The 22304-nt window shown below is 38.9% G+C and overlaps 1 protein-coding gene across 1 annotated transcript in view; it reads left to right on the top strand.

Moving 5' to 3' along the window:
- Positions 1–22304, top strand: part of TOMM70 (translocase of outer mitochondrial membrane 70) — a 50897-nt gene that overhangs the window by 7234 nt on the left and 21359 nt on the right. The window contains exons 2-4 of the mRNA XM_062206950.1: positions 14240–14413; positions 16074–16200; positions 18138–18247. Of these exons, the coding sequence (XP_062062934.1) occupies positions 14240–14413; positions 16074–16200; positions 18138–18247 (411 nt within the window). The remainder of the gene's footprint in view (positions 1–14239; positions 14414–16073; positions 16201–18137; positions 18248–22304) is intronic.

The following is a 22304-nucleotide window of genomic DNA, read 5'->3' as shown; positions in this document are numbered from 1 at the left end:
CCCTAACTTTTCACTCTTGTCAAATTCTCTGCATCTAATCTATAACAACACCTCATCGTAAATAGGCCTTAAATAGCTGAGTATTCCTGTTGCTACCTTTTCTTGACAAAATAACTCCTACTGTTTTACTACAGTCACCCTCCCTATCAGGTTTCTATATCCTAGATTCAACCAACTGCTGATAAAAAATATTAAGGAAAAAAATTGCAGCTGTACTGAATATTTATAGACCTTTTTTCTTGTCATTATTCCCTGAGCAATACAGTATAACAACTATATAGCATTTACATTTACATGGCATAGCATTTGTATATATATGTATGTCATATATATATGTATGTCATATATATATGTATACACACACACACACAAATGCTATGCCATTTTTATGTGAGACTTGAGTATCTGCAGATTTTGGTATTGAAGATTTAGATATCCACGTGGAAAAGAGGGCGTGTCCTGGAGTCAGTGCCCCAGGGATATTGTATTTTCTTCTTCCTGTTTTGTCATTACTAGAGTAAATTCCATTCCATGCTTAAAAGCATATGGCTTTATAATCACTGCCCACAAGAGAAAATTCAAACTCCTTATCATGATCTTGATTCTGCTTACCTCTTTGACGTCATCTCTTGTTATTTCCTCTTGATCCTGGCCTTTGATATTCTGTAAACAGCATCTCTACTACTGCCTCCTCATCTTTCAAGTCACAATGTAGAGCAATGTAGAGGTCATTTCAGGTTTTCTGAATTCCTCTCCACCTAAGTGTACCACTATGTTATCCAAATAGCACTTTGGCCTTTCCACACCACTTACCACATGGTACTGGAATTGCTTATTCTTGCCTTTCCTACTGTACTCTTGCATTTCTGAATCCAGGGACTGACTCTATCTTGTTTTCTCCATTGTATTCACAGACTCTAACATAATGCCTGACACATGGCAAGTGTTGAATGAATGAATGAAGCTTCATTCTTTGACTAAAAATTAAGGACTCCTTTGATGTCTGTGAGTTAACACATATACATAAAGTGTGTACTTTAGGTCACTGACATAGAATTAAAATAAAATATTTTGGTGCAAAAAAATTTTAAATCCATGTACCTTTCTTTTTTATAGAAAACTTTTATTTTAATAAATATAAATTTCAAAAGTACAACTTTTGGATTATAGCAGTTCTTCCTCCCCATAGCCACTCTCCCACCCGCAAACCATCCCCATCTCCTACTCCCTCTTCCATCCCATTCTTCATTTTTAATTATAGACAGAAGACCAACTCAGGTAAAGATTTCAACAGTTTGTACCCACACAGACACACAAAGTATAAAGTACTGTTTGAAGACTAGTTTCACTGTTAATTTTCATAGTACAACACATTAAGGACAGAGGTCCTACATGGGGAGCAAGTGCACAGTGACTCCTGTTGTTGATTTAACAACTGACCTCAGTAATCACCCAAGGCTCTTGTCATGAGCCATGCATACATTTTTCATAACGTGCATTCTCTATGAACTTTTTGAAGACTTACCATGACACTATATGTTTTGATTTCATAGTGGTGCAGAAGTCATATATATTCAGTAGAAAGTGTATCTTTTTCCAGGCTAACAATATGCAGGACCAAACTCTAGCAATGCTGGGCAGCACCAGTGAACAGCTCCCATTTGACCACATGATCACAAGGGGAAACAACAAGTGCTCTACTGCGTACTGTTTTGCTAAGTTAGAATGTTTGGTAGGTTAGGTGTATTATATATGTTTTCAATTTTATGATAAGTTTGTTGGCTATAACCCCTGGTAAGTCAAGGAGCATCTGTATAAAAAATTGTACAGGTTCATTTTTTAAAACTTTCCAGCTTTTCATTTTATTCTGCCAGTTGGTCCTAGATTCAGTGTAAGAGTCTTAAGCTTCATTTAGGCATTGAGGAGTGGGGGTTTGTCATGGCAGTTAAGATGCATTCCATATCAGAGTGCCTGGTGCAAGTCCGATCTAGCTTCCTGCTAATGAACACCATGAGAGGCAGCAGATGATGGTTCAAATACTCATGTTTCTGTCATACATGTGGGATATTTGGATTGAGTTTCTGGGCATTTGGCTTCAGCCTGACTGGACATTTGGGGAGTGAAATAAGTACATGAGAGATCTCTCTGTGTCTATTTGCTCTTAATTTTCACAGGTCAGAGAGAACATGGTGTTTGTCCATTTGGGACTGGCTCATTTCACTAAGTATGATGTTTTCCAGATTCATCCATTTTGTTGCAAATGACCAAATTTTTTTTTTACTGCTGTATAGTATTCCATGGTGTACATATCCCATAATTCTTTTTTTTTTTTTTAAAGATTTGTTTATATGAAAGTTGGAGTTACACAGAGAGAGGAGAGGCAGAGAGAGAGCGAGAGGTCTTCCATCCGCTGGTTCACTCCCCAGTTGGCTGCAGTGGCCAAAGCTGTGCTGATCCGAAGCCAGGAGCTTCTTCTGGGTCTTCCATGTGGGTGCAGGAGCCCAAGGGCTTGGGCCATCTTCCACTGCTTTCTCAGGCCACAGCAGAGAGCTGGATTGGAAGTGGAGCAGCTGGGACCCGAACTACTGCCCATATGGGATGCCAGCACTGCAGGCAGCAGCTCTACTTGCTGTGCCACAGCGCCGCCCTCCCATAATTTCTGTAATCAGTCTTCAGTTGATGGGCATTTGGGTTTATTCCATATCTTAGCTATTGTGAATTGAGCTGCAGTAAACATGTGGGTACAGAGAAATCTTTCATATGCTGATTTCATTTCCCTTGGGTAAATTCTGAGGAGTGGGATGGCTGGGTTATATGGTAGGTCTATATTCAGATCTCTGAGGTATCTCCATACTGTTTTCCAAAGCAGCTTTACCAGTTTACATTCCCACCAACAGTGCTTTAGGATACCTTTCCCCCACGTCCTCATCAACATTTGTTTGTTGAGTTCTGTATGAAAGTAATTCTAACTGGGATGAAGTGAAACCTCATTGTATTTTGATTTTTATTTCCCTGACAGCTAGTGATCCTGAGCATTTTTTCATGAGTCTGTTGTCTATTTGGATTTCCTCTTTTGAATAATGTCTGTTTATGTCCTTTGCCCATTTCTAACTGGGTTGTTTTGTTGTTGCGGAGTTTCTTGATCTCTTTATATATTCTGGTTATTAATCCTTTATCAGTTGTATAGTTTGCAAATAATTTCTTCCATTCTGTCGGTTGATTCTTCACTTTGCTGAGTTTTTTTGCAGTAGAGAAGCGTCTCAATTGATGTAATCTCATTTGTTAATTTTGATTTGCTTGTGCCTCTGCGGTCTTTTCCAAGAACTGTTTGCCTATTCCAATGTCTTGCAGGATTTCCTCAAGGGTCTCTAATAATTTGATGGTATCAGGTCATAGATTTAGGTCTTTAATCCATTTTGATTATTCATTTGAAAGGCAGAGTTACACAGAGAAAGGGAGAGACAGCGAATGAGAGAGATCTTCCATCCACTGGTTCACTCCCCAGAAGGTCACAATAGCCAGGGCTAGATCAGGCCAGCAAGTCAGGAGCTTAATCTTGGTCTCCCACATGGGTGAAGGAGCCATCCTCTACTGCTTTCCCAGGTGCATTAGCAGGCAGCTGGATCAGAAGTGGAGCAGCCAAGATCCGTACCAGCACCCATACAGTATGCAGACATCACAGGTGGTTGCTTTACCCACTACACCACAGCACCACCCCTGAAACAGCATTCTTTGTTGTGTTTGTGTGTTTGTTTTAGGTAAAGAGTGCTCTGTATTATGATTTTACCAGGTGGGGTTGGTTATAGGTTTTTTTAAATGTTTATCTTCATCTACTTGAAAAGCCAAAAGACAGAGAGAAAGAGATCAACCTTCTATTTGCTGGTTCATCCCCCAAATTCCTTCAACTGGTACGGCTGAGCCAGGAGAAGCTGGGAGCCCAGAACTGTATCTGGGTCTTCCATGTGGGTGGCAGGGGCCCAAGCATTTGAGCCTTCCTTTGCTGCCTTACAGGATGCACTAGCAGGGAACTGGGTGGGAAATGGAAGGTTTATTTTAAATTTGGTTCCTTAGGGATTTTCTTATTTTCCTAGTGTTTGATACCTATAAAAGTAACAACACATAGTTTCTCTTACAGTAAGTGTTCCAAGATGACTGCTACTTCTGTAAAGCTGAGATTCATAGTTAATACATATGCTTTCTATAAAAGATCAATGTGAGAGAATAGAGCAGAGAGAAGCAGTATCCAACTATCTCATGTATTTTAGCTGGATATAAAGGTCACTATAATGACAAACACTTTTTTTTCTCACACACGGATTGATGTATCTACTTCTAGCCCATTTTTTTTCATAGTGACTACATGTGATGATAAGGGTAATATTTTATTAACATTTGCTAAAAAATAATAGTGGTTCCTTATTTGCCACATGTGTATAATTGAAAGCTTTCTGTGAGATAGTCATGTAGTGAGATTTGTTTTGAGAGGCTGGTCCTTTTCTTATTCCGTGAACTTCTCCATGTCCGCTAATCCTCCTCTAGAGTACTTGCCTGACTTTGTCAGTCACTTTCATTTCAGAGCAGATTCTTGTAAGTAACCTGCTCTGACTGTTGTTAGCAAACCATGATTTTGTTTTCTCAACTTCCTTTTTTTTATTTTTTTTTTGACAGGCAGAGTGGACAGTGAGAGAGAGACAGAGAGAAAGGTCTTCCTTTTGCCGTTGGTTCACCCTCCAATGGCTGCCGCGGCCAGCGCACTGCGGCAGGCACACCGCGCTGATCCGATGGCAGGAGCCAGGTGCTTCTCCTGGTCTCCCATGGGGTGCAGGGCCCAAGGACTTGGGCCATCCTCCACTGCACTCCCTGGCCACAGCAGAGAGCTGGCCTGGAAGAGGGGCTACCGGGACAGGATTGGTGCCCCGACCGGGACTAGAACCCGGTGTGCCGGCGCCGCAAGGTGGAGGATTAGCCTAGTGAGCTGCGGCGCCGGCCTTCTCAACTTTATATTCCACTAAGTTTACCTGGATTAAGCGTTAATATCCATAGCTTTCATTTTAAAATCTAACTTGCTCAAAATAGATTTACCTCTTTAATAAGAGGTACAGGACAGGTTTGTAGGTTTTACTTTTTGCTTGACAAGTTTTAGCACAGGTAAATGGTTATTGAAGAAAGAAAAGACATGTTTAATATTATTGTTTCCCTGAGTGTGTTACCTGAGTTACTTGCATTTGGTCCTGTGTTTTATCCAAGCAATTGTAGATTTATGTGTATATGCTTGTGTCACATGTGTATGAATACAGTTGCTACTATTTGAACTAACAATGTTCTACTTGTTGGCTATTAGGTTTACTAATCACCTATTGTATATTTTTCTTATTGTTGATTGGAATTTCAGTGTTTTAGAAATCAGTGGTAGTTCTTTTGAGAGTCTGCCAGTTTGCTTGTTTTTTTTTTTTCCCTTTGTTGGCTTTTAGGATATTTCTTCTTGGTAAAGATTACTCTGCTGGTTGTTTTACAGTTGTTCTTGAGTGTGTGAGGTAGATTGATTCTAAGACACACATGCATACCCCTTCCCATGGATACCAGGATCTTCAAGTGCTCAAGTCTGTTACCTAAAATGCTGTAGTATTTGCCTGTAACCCTTGAATATTCTCGTGTATACATGGTTCCTTCATAAAGGTTGTGGGGAAATGGTATTAATGGTAAAGTTTACTTCAGTGCAAAATAATTGAATTCCATGCACAGGTTTTAAATAATGAATGTTTTCCATAAACGTTTTGAAGAGCCTGTGTACTTTAAATCATTTCTAGATTACTTGTAATACTTAATACAATGTAAATGCTATACACATAGTTGTTATACTGTATTGCTTAGGGAATAATGAGAAGGAAAGAAATGTCTGCATGTTCAGTGTTATACTGTATTGCTTAGGGAATAATGAGAAGGAAAGAAATGTCTGCATGTTCAGTGTAGATGGAATCATCGTAGGCTTCACTACAAAGCACACATCAGCAGTATCATAACTTTTTTTTTTTTTTTTTTTTTTGGACAGGCAGAGTGGATAGTGAGAGGGAGACAGAGAGAAAGGTCTTCCTTTTTGCCATTGGTTCACCCTCCAAAGGCCGCTGCAGCCAGTGCATCGCGCCGATCTGAAGCCAGGAGCCAGGTGCTTCTCTTGGTCTCCTGTGTGGGTGCAGGGCCCACATCATAACTTTTTTCCTAAATATTTTTTATCAGTTGTTTCAATCTGTGGATACAGAACTGGTGGACTTGGAAGGCTGATTTTATAGTGAAATCAAATTAACTAAAATGAATTCATTTATGCATACTTGGCAAAATGAAAAAAAAAATCTCATGCTGATGATTTTGTCCTTTTACTTACTGACCTTATGCCCTAGAATGAATAGTGAGCAAAGTAATGGCACTGAAGTCTGGGTTGTTTGCTTTCGGTTCCAGAGAATGGATTTGGCTTTAATATGACTAAATGTAAACCAGCTGTGTCATTCATGCAGCATAGACATAACATTTTTTCTTAATTAATTAATTAATTAATTTGAAAGGCCAAGAGACAGATCTTCTGTCTAATCGTTCACTCCCCAAATGCCTACCACAGCTGGGGTTGAGCCAGGCCAAAGCCAGGAGCCCAGAACATCATCCAAGTCTCTCATGTGGGTGAAGGTACCCAAATACTTAGCTGTCACCTGCTGCTTTCCATGGTATGCATTATCAGGGAACTCAAATTGCAAGTAGAGCTGGGACTTCGACCTAGGATCTCCAATACAGGATGGAGACATCCCAAGAGATATATTAACTGCTGTGCTTTTTGTCCTAAATTCTGCCAGGCGAAATAAGTAGCTTTTCTGTATTTTCCCTGTTGTATAGTCGTTTTTTTCTAAGTATTTTTATTGATGAAGTGTAGCACTTGGACAGAAAGTAATAGGGGTGGGGGATGGGCAGAAGGGACAAGGAGATGTTAATCAAGATTATGCTATTGACAAATATAGTTTGCCTTTTTGGAGTGGTAGTGGAGGAGTAGTGGCAGCAAATTTGGTCTGTATAATTTGTTTTGTCCTCATAATTTGTTTTTTAGTGCTGTCATTTAGAGCACCATTTTACAATAGTATAATAAAGAGTGTTAAAGAAGGGAGTTAATGAAATTGTAGTATTCCCTTTTTATTTATATAAAGTAAACAAATTTCATGTATTTCATATATACAGGTTTAAGAGCATTAGGATATCTCCCACCCTGCCCTTCCTCCCGCCTATACTCCCACCCTATCTCCTCCTTCCTTTCTTACTCTTTCTTTTAATTTTTACAGTAACATACTTTCATTTTATTTTATAATAATATTAACCCTCCACTAAGAATTCAACAAATAGTAAGAAGAAAAAAAACCACTATTCTCATAATCAATTCCCAAAATATTAATTTCACTCATATACATTACATTATTTTATACTCTATTAGTTACTACAGATCAGGGAAAACATATGGTATTTGCCTTTTTGGAACTGCTTATTTCACTAAGTAATATAGTTTCCAGTTGCATCCATTTTGTTGTAAAAGACAGGATTTCATTCTTTTTTGTGGCTAAGTAATATTCTATAGTATATATATATATATGCCACATTTTCTTAATCCAGTCATTGGGCTTCTGGGTTGATTCCACATCTTAGATACTGTGAATTGAGCTGCAGTAAACTTGGGGGTACAAATAACTCTGATACGCTGATTTATTTTCATTTGGGTAAATTCCCAGGAGTCTGGTGGCTGGGTCGTATAGTAGAAAAAAATTTTTTTTCATTTCTGTAGGAAAGTCATTCTAACTGGGATGAGGTGAAACCTCATTTTGTTTTTTATTTGTATTTCCCTAATGGCTAGTGGTCCTGAGCATTTTTTTGTGTGTCTGTTGGCCATTTGAATTTCATCTTTTGAAAAATGCTTATTCAAGTCCTTTGCTCAGTACTTAACTGGATTGTTTGTTTTGTTGTTGAGTTTCTGGAACTCTGAATATTAATCCTTTATCAGTTGCTTAGTTTACAAATATTGTCTCCCATTCTATCTGTTGTCTCTTCACTTTATTGAATGTTTCCTTTGCCGTGCAGAAGCTTCTTACCTTTATGTAATCCCATTTGTCTATTTTTTATTTGATTGCCTGTGCTTCTGGGGTCTTTTCCAAGAAGTCTTTGCCTGTGCCAATATCTTAGAGAGTTTCCCCAGTGTTTTCCTCTAGTAATTTGAAGATATCAGTTCATAGATTTAGATCCTTGATCCATTTTGAGTTGATTTTTGTGTAAGATGTAAGATAGGGGTCTTGCTTCATACTAATGCTCACAGAGATCCAGTTTGCCCAGCGCTATTTGTTGACAAGTCTGTCCTTTGGGGATTGATTCTAACTCCTTTGTCAAAGATTAGTTGGTTGTAGATGAGTGGATTGATTTCTGGGGATTCTATTCTGTTATTTTAGTCTACAGGTCTGTTATTGTGCCAGTACCAGGATGTTTTGATTATAATTGCTCTGTAGTCCTGTAGTATGCCTTTTTTTTTTCACAGCTTAGTTTCTTTTCTTTATTATTTTTACATGGATTACACTATGAATTCAGGGAATCAGTTGCTTTGATTCTGAAAATGTGGGCTTCTGTGGGTGGAGCAGGCTGGCGCTTCAGTACCATTTTCTCTGGCCTCCTTCTGTTCATTTTTTTTAGGGCATACAAACTTTATGCATTTTATCAATACAAATTTAGGAATATAATGATTCTTTCCACCCTACCCTCCCTCCCACTTGCACTCCTACCCTTCTCTCTCCTCCCTCTCCTATTCTGATTCTTATTTTTTACTAAGATCCATTTTCAATTAATTTTACACACATAAGATTAACTCTACATTAAGTGAAAAGTTTGTACTATGTCTTGAAATGATGCCTCCAGCCTTTGTTTTTGTTTTTGAAGATTGCTTTAGCTGTTTGGGGTCTCTTATATTTCCATATAATTTTAGCATCATTTTTTTCTAGATCTGAAAAGAATGTCCTTAGTATTTTGATTGAGATCATGGTGAATCTATAAATTGATTTTGTTAGTATGGACATTTTGTTATTAATTCTTCCAGTCCATGAACATGGAGATTTTTCCATATTTTGTGTCTTCTATTTCTTTCTTTAATGTTTTGTAATTTTTATTGTAGAGATCTTTGACATCCTCGGTTAAATTTATTCCAAGCAATTTACGTTTTTTTGTGGTTATCGTGAATGAAACTGACTTTACAAGGTCTTTCTCAGCTGTGGTAGTCTGTGTGTTATTGATTTTTTTGTCTTAATTTTATATCCTGCAACTTTACCAAACTATTATGAGTTCTTGTAGTCTCTTAGCAGAGTATTTTGGTTCCCCTGTATTTAGAATCATATCACCTGCAAACAAGGATAATTTGACTTTCTCCTTTCCCATTTGTATCCTTTTGATTTCCTTTTCTTGCCCTATGGCTCTGGCTAAAACTTCCAGAACTATATTGAATAGCAGTGGTGAAAGTGGACATCCTTGTCTGGCTCTAAGTCTTAGTGGAAGTGCTTCCAGCTTTTCCTCATTCAATATGATGCTGGCTAAGGGATTGTTGTATATTGCCTTGATTGTGTTGAGGAATGCCCTTTTTATACCCAATTTGCTTAAGAGTTTTTACCATGAAAGGATGTTGTATTTTATTTATTTGAAAGGCAGAGTTACAGAGAGAGAGCTGACTTCTATCCACTAATTCACTCCCCAGATGTCTGCAACAGCTGGGGCTGGGCCAGACCAAAGCCAAGAGTTTCATCCAGATCTCCTATGTGTGTGCAGGGGCCCAAGGACTTGGACCATCCTCTGCTGCTTCTTCAGGTGCATTAGCAGTGAGCTGGATAGGAAGTGAAGCAGCTGGGATGCAAAAAGATAGCCATATGTGATGCTGGCATCATAGTTGGTGGCTTTATTTGCTATACCATAACACAGACCCCAGGATGCCTCTCTTATGTATAATTTTCCTTCAGTGTTAGCAATTCTTTTTAATTAATTAATTAGAGAGGCAGAGAGAAAGAGAAGGCTCCCTTTGATTACTGGCTTAATCCCTAAATGCCTGTAATAGTTTGGAGTGTGGGGTGTGGGGAGTGAAACCAGGAGCCAAGAACCTTTTTTTAAGATTTATTTTATTTATTTGAAAGGCAGAGTTAGAAATAGAGAGATAGAGATGGATGGATGGATGCATGGATAGATAGATAGATATCTTCCATCCAGTGATCCACTCCCCAGATGGCTGCTACATCTAGGGCTTGGCCAGGCCGGAGCCAGGAGCCAGGACCTTCATCTGAGTCTCCCACGTGGCTGCAGTAGCCCAAGGACTTAAGCCATTTTCTGCTGCTTTCCCAGCATATTAGCAGTGAGCTGGATTGGAAATGGAGCAGCTGGGACTGGAACCATTGCCCATGGGATGTTGGCATCACAGGCAGTGGCTTAACCCACCAGTCCACAGTGCCAGCCTGAATAACTCATAAAAAAAAAAAAAAACTTATTTGAGTGGCAGAGAGACAGAGAAAATTATCTTTTAATGCAATATTTATTTACTTGATTTTTAAAAAAAATATTTATTTGTTTGAAAGAGAGAGAGCTCTTCCTTCTGCTGATTCACTCCCCATTGAACTTCATCCTGGCCTCCCACATGGGTGGCAGGGCCCCAAACACTTGGGCCATCTTCTGCTGCTTTTTCCAGGCCATTAATAGGCATTTGGATCTGAATAGGAACACCCAGGACACTTAACCACCCATTTGGGATGCCAGTGTCACAAGCGGCTGCTTTACTTGCTGTGCCACAACAGCTGCCCCTGTTTATTTGAGTGACATGGAGAGAGTGAGAGCTCGTTCCCATCTGCTAACTCAGTCCCCAAATGCCCATAGTGGCTGAGGTTGGGCCGGGACTGAAGCTGGAGGCTGGGAACTCAATCCAGGTCACCTCCATGGGTGGCAGGAACCTAATTACTGAAGCTATCTCCACTGTTTCCCAGGGTCTGCATCAGCAGGATGCTGGAGTAAGGAGCCAAGAGTCCAAAATTGAACCCAAGTATTTCACTGTGCAATGTGGGCATCTTAATCACTGGGCTAAAAGCCTGCTTTGAGTTAGCAATTCTCAATGATGTGGCTTCCTGGGAGACAGGCAAGATAAGCCTGTTGTTTGTCCCTTGTGTATAAGAGAGCCTCAAGTTCTGCTGCTGGATGACACACCCTACTGTAGTCTAGTGGAGTGGGAGGATTGTTGAGGGTCTGAAATGCCAGTTTTTTAGCAGTCACCCTGCTGGTTGTCCTACAAAGCCCACAGCTACATAGAGGATTTCTAGTCGTCTTCTGTTGGGTGTTTTATGGGTGTTTCTCTGTTAGTTTAGTCCTGGTATATTTTCATAGTTCTGAAACATAAATCCTTGAAATACGTTTCAGGGTTGCTATTGTATTTCAGAGCTTTTGGAATAGGATTAAAGCTGTTGACAAATGGAAGGTTTTTACATTCATCTGTTAATGCATTTGTGCTTTTCTTGGTTGTTTTCATTCTCCCACCTGAAATATACATGTTGTTTGTTGAAACTTGCCAGCTTAAAGTAACTATGTAGTATTAATTCAGATTCTTAGTTTCCTACAAATCCATCTGTGCATACTATACTTTTGAAAAATAATTTTAAAAAGAAGACAAAAGATAAACAGAAGGGGGAAAGCAAGAAAGAAAAATGAAGCAAGAGTAAGGGAGAAGAAAGCAGATACAAGAAAGGGTTGCTATCTCATCTTTGTGACTAAGCCCCAACCAGTTGGTCTTCGCAGGTTCTTCAGACCATATGTGGAGGCAGCTACATCTGCTTTTATTTTCTCCGTGCTTACCTGTTATAGGTATAAGGGTTCTGCCAGAGTCCTATATTTGTTAAAATCAGATGACATTGACAAATAATACCAAATTTTGTGCAAAGACTGATACCTAGTTACTGGAACCTTTTTAACTGGATTCATCTACAAAGATGCTTCCCTAATATTGATTGAAGCGTTCACAGCTGTGTATATAGTAGGTCTTAACTTGAAACTCTTGGTACGTTATATACATGAAGTGTATGAGTTGGGTTTTCAGAAAGTGGACAGTAAGACAGAAATAGGAAGGAGTACAAGAAGCTTGGGATCCACACTATGGCATAGCGGGTAAAACTGCTGCCTACAACGCTGGCATCCCATATGGGCAGCAGTTTGAGTTCTGGCTGCTCTACTTCCAATCCAGCTCCCTGCTGTTGTGCTTGGGAAAGCTGCCGAGGATGGCTCAAGTACTTGGGCCCCTGCACCATGTGGAGACTTGGATGAAGCTCCTGGCTTTGACCTAAGGGCCCTGGCCATTGTGGCCACCACTAGTTAGAAGACCTCTTTCCCTCCTTTCTCCTTCTCTGTAACTCCACCTTTCAAATAAATAAATACATCTTTAAAAAAAAAAAAAAAGCAGCCTGTTTGGGATAATAATTGTAATAAAGATGATAAAGTGTACTGTGTTTTGTACACTGTTGATAAACTTCCTAATAGAAAAATAAGAGGACATATAACTAAGTTATTTTCAGAATAAGGAAACCAAGTGACTAATAAACACAAAAAGATTTTCAAATTCATTGGTAGTGAGGAAAACTCACAGGTATTGGACTTTTTTTTCCCAGTTTCTCAGTGTCAGCACTATTAGCAGTTTGGATCTGGTCATTCTTTGTTGTGCTAGACTTTCCTGTGCATTGTAACATATTAGCAGCATCCCTGGCCTCTACCCGCTAGGTGGTAGTAGTAACACCCACGCCCCACACACACACTTATCAGTTGTGATGATGAAAAATGTTTTCAGACATTGTCAAATGTCCTCTGAGGCTAAAATGACCTGTGATTGACAATCACCATGTTATTTGACAGGTCTTTAAAAAGTTCATGGAAAATGAATATGATGAAACAACCAAAATTTATCTTTTTCCTTTTCCATGAACTTTTTGAGGTACCATTATACACATTAGACTGGCAAAAATTAAACACAGTCATCACATGTAGTGCTGGCAAGAATGATGAGAAGTGGTACTTTAAAGCACAACAGGACAGTGCAGCCTCTGCCTGCAGTGCAGCACCCGTATGGGCTCCAGCTCATGTCCTGGCTGCTCCACTTCTGATCCAGCTCTCTGCTGTGGCCTGGGAAAGCAGTGGAGGATGGCTCAAGTGCTTGGGCCCCTGCACCCACATGGGAAACCCAGAAGAAGTTCCTGGCTTTGGATCAGCCCAGCTCTGGCCGTTGCAACCATTTGGGGAGTAAACCAGCGAATGGAAGACCTCTCTCAAATAAATAAATAAATTAAAAAAAAAAAAAAGACACCACAGCCTTTCTGGGAAAGTCTTGAATGTTTTTTGAAATTAAAAATATATGCACATTTTAAAAAATAGTTTTATTTTCTTTCAAATTTTAGTTTATTTCTTACTTATTTGAAAGGCAGCCACAAAAGCAGAGAGCAAGAGATGTTCCATCTGCTGGTTCACTTCCTAAATTCCTTCCACAACCAGGTCTCCCATGCAGGTGAAAGGGTCCCAACTACTTGGGCCATCACCTGTTGTCTCAGGGTCTGCATTAGCAGGAAGCTGTAATCAGAAGTAGAGCTGGAACTCAAACCCAGGCTCTCTGATATGGGATGCTGGTGTTCCAAGTTCTTTTTTTTTTTTTTTAATTTATTAAACTTTTATTTAATGAATATAAATTTCCAAAGTACAGCTTATGGGTTACAATGGCTTCCCCCCTCCCATAACTTCCCTCCCGCCCGCAACCCTCCCCTTTCCCGCTCCCTCTCCCTTCCATTCACATCAAGATTCATTTTCAATTCTCTTTATATACAGAAGATCAATTTAGTATATATTAAGTAAAGATTTCAACAGTTTGCCCCATATAGCAACACAAAGTGAAAAAACTACCGTTGGAGTACTAGTTATAGCATTAAATAACAGTGTACAGCACATTAAATGGTGTTCCAAGTTCTTAACCACTACCCAAGACTCCTGCCCTACATAAACATTTTGACACAGCAGTCTGCTACTGACAGTCTAGCCCATGAAGGTATTTATATGATGTAGCTTACATCTCAGTCATTCTGTCCTGTCATTTTTCTTTTGTCAATTTATCATGTAAATACAGTAATCTGAATCTATTCTTAAATGTTGATTGGCATTTAATAATTGTTTCTTTCAATTTTAGAATTCTCTTGATAGAGCTCAAGCAGCCAAGAACAAAGGCAATAAATATTTTAAAGCAGGAAAATATGAACAAGCCATTCAGTGCTACACGGAGGCCATTAGTTTGTGTCCTACAGAGAAGAATGTTGACCTTTCCACATTTTATCAAAACAGAGCTGCTGCCTTTGAGCAGTTGGTATGTACCCTAGCTTGTTTTTTCTGTTCCTTTTGTTTTGTTCGGTTAATGCTAGTCAAATAAATCTAATGCAGTTTTTGAGATTATAGGATTTTTGTTTTATTTCCTTTAATTATAATACTTTAAAAAATAATTTTAGCTTTGCTGGTTGCAGACTTACACTCCAAAGTTATGTATATTTCAGATTTTATAAAATCTGTTGTATAGAAAATTAAATTTTTTGATCACCCTATCCTCCTCAGTAGTTTGAAGCTATTCTTCAGCTTTTCTCTACATGTGTAATAGTTGTATATATGGAGGAGAAAAAGACCAAAGATGAGTTTCTATCATACATCTTGTTTGTGAATTATTTTTTTCAGTTGCCACTGTATTTTGTATAGCTTTTCATATCATCAAATGCAGATCTGTTTCATTCTTTGTATAGTTACATGGTGACTGACTTACAAAACAGAGAAGAAAGTGTGTATAATTGCTCTGAGGCAGTAAAGAATTTAGAGTGAGGAATTATCTAATTTCCTGTAGTATAGAGAGATGAAATTGGAAAGGTAGACAGTGACTAGATCAGGCAAAATCTTGTAGACAATAGTTAAGAGTTTGGACTTGATTCTGAGTATAATGAGAAATATTTAAGGTTTGTAAGCAGGGCAGGAACATTTGTAAGACTGCTCTCATTGTTCTTTTGAGAATACATTGAAGGGAGGACACAGCAGAGGCAGGGAGAACAACTGAGGGAGTTTGGTGCAGTAGTGTAACATGATACGAAGGAAAGCTAAAGGTCAGCAGAAGCTGCTGTTGCATTGGAGGTGAAGGGTAAAGAGAAACAAGGATTTTAGTACCAGTAGGTGGACGAGGGCTGGTGGGGGAAGAGTGAGACGGTTGAATTGAGAAATGTCTGTTTTAGGAGAGTGCTCTGGCTTTAAGAGATAAATTTGGGAGTTATTTAATACTGATGGTATATAAAACCAGACAGAAGATATGCCCACTTAAGGAGAGAGTTGAGGTTTTGAGTACTCCAGCATGTAGAGATCACGCAGAGAGGAACTGAGCAAGGGAGATTGAGAAGGAGCAGCTAGTGAGGTAGTAGGACATCAAGTAATCTGGCATCTCTGGGTATTTGACATACGAGAGCAGCTGAGGAGCAGGGGAGTCGCTGGAGGGGAAGATAAAAGATCTTCAAAGATGAAAACACTAGGGCAAGTGTTTATGTTCATGGGATGGTTTTGTAGAGAAGCAGATTTCTGCAGAGAAAGATAACTGAAGCACTGAAGTCCTTGACATGGACAGGGTGAGGGTTCAGATCACCCCAGTGGAAGGCTGACCTTTGATGATGATGGGTGCTTCCTCAGTTTAAAAGGAGGTAAGAAGGGGACGGCAGAAGTACCTAATGCAGGTAGGTTTGTAAATCTGGAGGTAGAAAGATTCCCTAAGTGTATCCATTGCCTAATTTTTAAAATCTGGTTGCTTATCTTACAGATATGTATATTAACTTCTGTAAAGTAGTATGGTTATCAACTCTGTATTGGGAATACTTTTTCTTTTGTGAAACTCTTCATACTCACCCTGTTAAGTTTGGGAAACTGATTTTGGTTGAACAGTGTTTGTTTTTGTTTTGTTTTTTTTTTTTTTTAGTATGACTTTTTCTTAATACTTTCAATTACAGCAAAAATGGAAAGAGGTGGCACAAGATTGTACAAAGGCTGTTGAACTTAATCCCAAATATGTGAAAGCTCTCTTTAGACGTGCAAAAGCCCACGAGAAGCTAGACAATAAGAAGGAATGTTTAGAAGGTGAGGGTATTTTTGTGTTTACATATGAAAAATTACTAAAGGCTCTGTAGTCATTGTAAATTTATATGAAACTCTGCCTTGTAGCATTGAGATCAATCAGGTGTCTATAAAAGTGGGACTCCTATCCTATTGTGACTCTTTCTTCTAGTTTAAATTGAGATTCTGATACTCAGGTGTTGGTTCTTTTCCAGCTATGATATTAATTAGTTATGAGTTGGGAGTTTAGGAGTTATAAACTTAGCAATTAGAAATCATTGATATAAATCCATGAATAAGGAGATCACAAAAGAGGGTTTAGCCAATGATAGTTTCTAAATTTTTTATATTTTTTGTTAATATCCAGTATAAATAGGAAACAACTTTGAGGTGAATTAATGAAGAAAACATTTGTATTTTGCCATTGGTGTTTTCAAACTTCTTTTATATCAGTTGGGAGTTATGTGATTGGTACAAAGCATCAAAGTGAATTTGTCATTCTCAGTAAATGCAGTAAATTCTGTGGTCTCTTAAATGACCATATTTGCTTACAAAACTGCAATTAGAGTGTAGACCACTGACTTTTCAATTACATTCTTCTAGATGACATAGAGCTAACCCAAAATGTAATTTCGGCAACCTGAAACTACTTTCCATTACATATTTAAATCTGCTTTAATAGCATCATACGGTTTAGCCATAATTATTTTTTTAAAAAAAGAAAACCCTGTTTTAAAAATCTGGGTTACCAAATGAAAATGCTTCAGAGATTTTTAGCAAGATCTGAGGTTTTGTGGTGTCATGTACTTTGGTAGTGGGTCAGAGTGTTGGTTTAGAAAAGGAAATTCTGAGTTTTGAGCCAGACCTTGAAGTTACTAGTGGATAATAATTGGAGAGAAGAGGTTGACTGGAGTTTTAGATAGAAGTGGGATGTGAAAAAGGCTCTGGTGTTGCCACTAGTCAGGGTTATCAGCAGAGTGTGATGGCAAATTGACTTGTTTAGAAGAAAAGGGTGTGGAGTTGTGAGAAATTTAGTTCAAAAAGAGCAGGGACAGCTGTTGTTTGGAAACTGTGAATGAGGCCGGCGCCGTGGCTTAACAGGCTAATCCTCCGCCTTGCGGCGCCGGCACACCGGGTTCTAGTCCCGGTTGGGGCGCCGGATTCTGTCCCGGTTGCCCCTCTTCCAGGCCAGCTCTCTGCTATGGCCCGGGAAGGCAGTGGAGGATAGCCCAAGTCCTTGGGCCCTGCACCTGTGTGGGAGACCAGGAGAAGCACCTGGCTCCTGGCTTCGGATCAGCACGATGCGCTAGCTGTAGCGGCCATTGGAGGGTGAACCAATGGCAAAAAGGAAGACCTTTCTCTCTGTCTCTCTCTCTCACTATCCACTCTGCCTGTCAAAACAAAACAAAAAACAAACAAACAAAAAAAAAAAACCTGTGAATGAAAAGTTGAGGTTAAGGAACCACTGATCTTCTAATTTCAAACTGCTGTAGCATCACCAAACAAAAATTCCGTTTTGAGACAGATTTATGTTAGAGCTCTGTGGCAAGATGGCTTAGAGACAGAACAAATCTGAGACCTATACAAAAGACCAAACATGAGACAGCCACACTATGTTGTTTTTTGTTGCCATTACTGACCAGAAGAGAACATTCTTGAATTCTTTGTTTAATTTGCTATAAAGAATGTTAGAGCAGTGAGAACATCAGAAACCATGCAGTACAGCCACTATCATTTCATGTGTGAGGAAAGCAAACCCAAGAGAAATAAAGTGACTTTCCGAGCTTTAAGGTTGACAGAGTATATAAAATTAAAGTTCTGAGAATCAGTTTATTAAAAGCAAAGCAGATGGTTCCTTTAGGCCATGAGTTTAGTTTGGCTTTCTGTAGTTTCATTGTGCCCCTTTGACGCTGTTGATGAGCTTTGCAATAATTTCACTTTTATTTTTCCATCATTTCTAGATGTTACTGCTGTGTGTATATTAGAAGGATTCCAAAATCAACAAAGCATGCTGTTAGCAGATAAAGTTCTTAAACTTCTTGGAAAAGAGAAGGCCAAAGAAAAATACAAGGTAAATTAACCTTGGTTGGTTAATAGAGGGAATATATGGAATATACATTGTAAATGGTCATTTCTAATTTATGCTGTTTAAATTTGGGTACAGATGGTGATGGTAGCAACTGATATCAGAACCGGATTATGTTTCTATTTCCTGTTGGGTTTTTGTAGCTTTTCCTTTTAAATAAGAATGTACACTATTCCCAGTAATATACGTAGAGACTGTTGGAATTCATCTGTGTTAAAGATTGTCATACTGTGGTCCATAGGCCCAATCCAGTCTGCTAGCTGTTTTTATAAATAATGTTCAGCCATTCTCATATTGTCTTTGACTACTATTGAGCTACCACAGTGTTCAATGGTTGCAACAAAGACTATATGGCGTGCAAAGTTTTAACATATTTACTGTCTGGTTTTTTACGGCAAAATAGTTGCCAACCGCTGTTCTTTATCGTTAAGAATTTTAAATGTATACTGTATAAATGGATATTGTTTTAAGGTATTAATTACAGATGGTTTAATTCAACATGTATTAAACAAGGCTTTTTGGATGAGTAGGTATAAAGACATGCTCCTTGCTTTTATAGAACTACAGTTTTAATGAGAGAGGCTGTTACTATTAAGGGTACCTCAAAAAGTTTGTGTAAAATGGAATTTAAAAATCAGTTTATTTGGGGGCCAAATTTTTTGAAATCTTCCCCCTATAAGATGTGCTTCAAAAATTTCATGAAAGATACATAGTATAATGAAGCTATGAATGAATTTCAATAAATGTTTGCACATAAGTAGACTTATCTTGGTTAATTCTATTCCCCAAATTTTTGAAGTTCCATTTTAAGTCTAAAAATCATGACATAGTTAAGTGTACAAGGGGGCATGGAAGTAGAGTTCCATGAGATCCACAGACATCACTAAACATCACTGAAGACTCACTACTGATCTTTAGTAATGTTGTTCTTTTTTTCTTTAATAATAACTTGCTTTTCTTGCAAATTGATTTTGACTATCTGTGTATAATCTTACATCTGTGAATGTTTGCTATGTTGAAGTTAAAACAGGTGTCTTCACTGAGGACTTGAATGTACTAACGTTTTTTGAATCCCAAGAGGAGTATAGCTATAGTAGTTCTCAGGCTCTTTTTAACTATGGAACCCTTTTTTTTTTTTTTTTCCCCTGCCTTGAGTATCTCTTTAGACTGCTGTTCCTCAAAAAACACTTTGAGAAATACCATGTTAAATTGTCATAAATGAGGTCTGGAAGTTTATTTGTATATACCTACATAATGCTTCTGTTAAGTAATTAGACTGGTTGGATTGCAGGGTGGTAACAAAAGATTTTGAAAAACCCGATACTTATAGAGGTTAAAAATCAGTTTCCACATATATTTTCCTTTAATTTTTTAACCTGCTTTCATTTTGAGAGAGAGACACACACACACACAGATCTCTTAACTGCTGGTTACTCCCCAAATGCCTGCAATAGTTAGAACCAGACCAGGCTGTAGCCAGAAGCCTGGAACCCATCCAGGTGTCCCATGAGGGTGCAGGGACCCAAGTACTTGAGCCATCATCTCCCACCTCCTAGGGTACACATTAGCATGAAGCTGGATTGGAAGCAGAGTAGCCAGGACTCCATGTCTGATATGTCATGCAGTTATCCCAAGTAGCACCTTAACTGCTACATGAAACACCCATCCCATCCACATGTATTTTGTAATGTGTCTGCGCCGTGGCTCAACAGGCTAATCCTCCGCCTTGCGGCGCCGGCACACCGGGTTCTAGTCCCAGTTGGGGTGCCGGATTCTGTCCCGGTTGCCCCTCTTCCAGGCCAGCTCTCTGCTATGGCCCGGGAAGGCAGTGGAGGATAGCCCAAGTCCTTGGGTCCTGCACCCGCATGGGAGACCAGGAGAAGGGCCTGGCTCCTGGCTTCGGATCAGCTCAATGCGCCGGCTGCAGCGACCATTGGAGGTTGAACCAATGGCAAAAAGGAAGACCTTTCTCTCTCTCTCTCTCTCTCTCTCTCACTATCCACTCTGCCTGTTTTAAAAAAAAAAAAAAAGTATTTTGTAATGTTTGTATGCCACTTTGTACATACAAAATACTTCTCAAAAAATGTTACTGTTTTAATTTTTGTAATAACCCTGTAAGATGAATAAATATTTCCATTGCCATTTTAAAGGTAAAGAACCAGACTGGAGGTTTAATGACATGAGTAAGGTCACATAGCTAATGAGTAGCAGAAGTAGATTATGTATCCTGTACATTGGATACGTAAGTCTACTAGTGTAACATTATTTTCATTTTAAATTTATAACATTGAGTGCAGGCAGGGAGGTGTGATAGCTTCATTTCTGAGCTGAAACAGGAAACTAAAAGGCATTAATGAATTACCCAGCTTCAAGTAAGTACTATTTAAAATTTTCTACTCAAGCTTCTCCCTTAAAATGGTAGATGATTGCCACTATGTATTTCTTCTCAGAGTGTCTTTAGTGAAAATGTAGTTAGGCATTTTGTCATTTGAATGATGAATATTTGATTTAAAATACTTATTTGTATTATCCTTGATTAAGACAAATTAAATCTCTTCCAAAAGCAAACACAAACATAAATGTGGGCTTTCCCTTAGCTTTCTTTTTTAATTTGCTTCTATCCCATTTTCATCCATTCTAGATAGATCATTTACTTACAGAGTCAGATTTCCTTTTTCTACTCCTTCAAGTACAAAGATATTAAATCTATCAAAGTAACAGTAATAATATTCATTATACATCAAATGTAAAATTCAAGGGTGAGTGTTTAGATGCACACATCTTGTATTGAAGTATCTGGGTTTGATACCTAGCTCTGACTTCTGACTCCAGCTGTCTAGTACTGCAGACCCAAGGAGGCAGCTGTGATGGCTCAGGTGATTGGGTTACTGCCAACATGCGTGAGATGGATTGAGTTCCCAGTTCAGCCTGGACCAGTCCCAGTCATTGTGGAAACTGGGGAGTGAATCAGCAGATGGAAGTACGCATGCATGTATGCTCTCCTTCTGTGTCTCCAGTGGTCCCTCTCTGTCACTGTTTCTGAAATATAAAATTAGATTTTACAATATAGTATTTTCATTTTAAGTTTGTTGGGTTGAATTTCGTAGATAAAAGATCCAAAATTTCCTCTGAGAGCCTTTTGGCTATATTATTCCCTCTTCATTTAAAATTTCATCTTAATTGCACTTCTTACGGAGAAACAAAATATTCATGTAGTTATGAATCAGATGTCATGCCAAAAAGAAATAATTAAAGCAAGAAATATGATTTCAGTATGACTTGGAGATATTCAGATGAAAGATCATATGGTAAATGGACTTTAACATTTTCAGTAGCTGTAAAAGATAGGGTTTTATGCCTTTGCAGGAGAGAAAGGCTGTTGTTGTTTTTTTTTTAAAGATGTATTTTATTTATTTGAAAGACAGAGTTACAGAGAGAGGTAGAGATAGTAAGAGAGGTCTTCCTTCCACTGGTTCACTCCTCACATGGCTGCAACGGCCAGAGCTGTGCCGATCCGGAGCTAGGAGCTTCTTCCAGGTCTCCCATGCGGGTGCAGGAGCCCAAGGACTTGGGCCATCTTGTACTGCTATCCCAGGCCATAGCAGAGAACTGGAACCAGCACCCATATGTGATGCCAGCGTTTCAGGCCAGGGCTTTAACCCGCTGCACCATAGCACTGGCCCCAAGAAAGGCTTTTATTTATAACCTGCTTTGAACTTTGGAACTGGCAGCTTAATCATTGCTACAGTCATTTATCCTATGACTTGGAACTTAATCTTCAGTTATTTAATTTTTTTTTTTTTTTAAGATTCATTATTGAAAGAATGAGAGAGAAAGAGAGAGCACTTCCATCTGTTAGTTTCCTCCCCAAATGGCTGTAATGGCCGGAGCCAAAACCAGGAGCAAGGAACCAGCAGCTTCATCTAGGTCTCCCATATTGGGGCCCAAAGACTTGGGCCATCTGCTTTCCCAGGTGCTTTAGTAGAGAGCTAGATTGGAACAGGTGCCCATATGGCTTAATCCACTACACCGCAGCACCGGT

This window comes from Lepus europaeus, chromosome 2, assembly GCF_033115175.1.
Source record: "Lepus europaeus isolate LE1 chromosome 2, mLepTim1.pri, whole genome shotgun sequence".
Lineage (NCBI taxonomy): Eukaryota > Metazoa > Chordata > Mammalia > Lagomorpha > Leporidae > Lepus > Lepus europaeus.
Note: the sequence above shows the minus strand (reverse complement) of the source record. Positions and strands in the feature narration are given on the sequence as shown.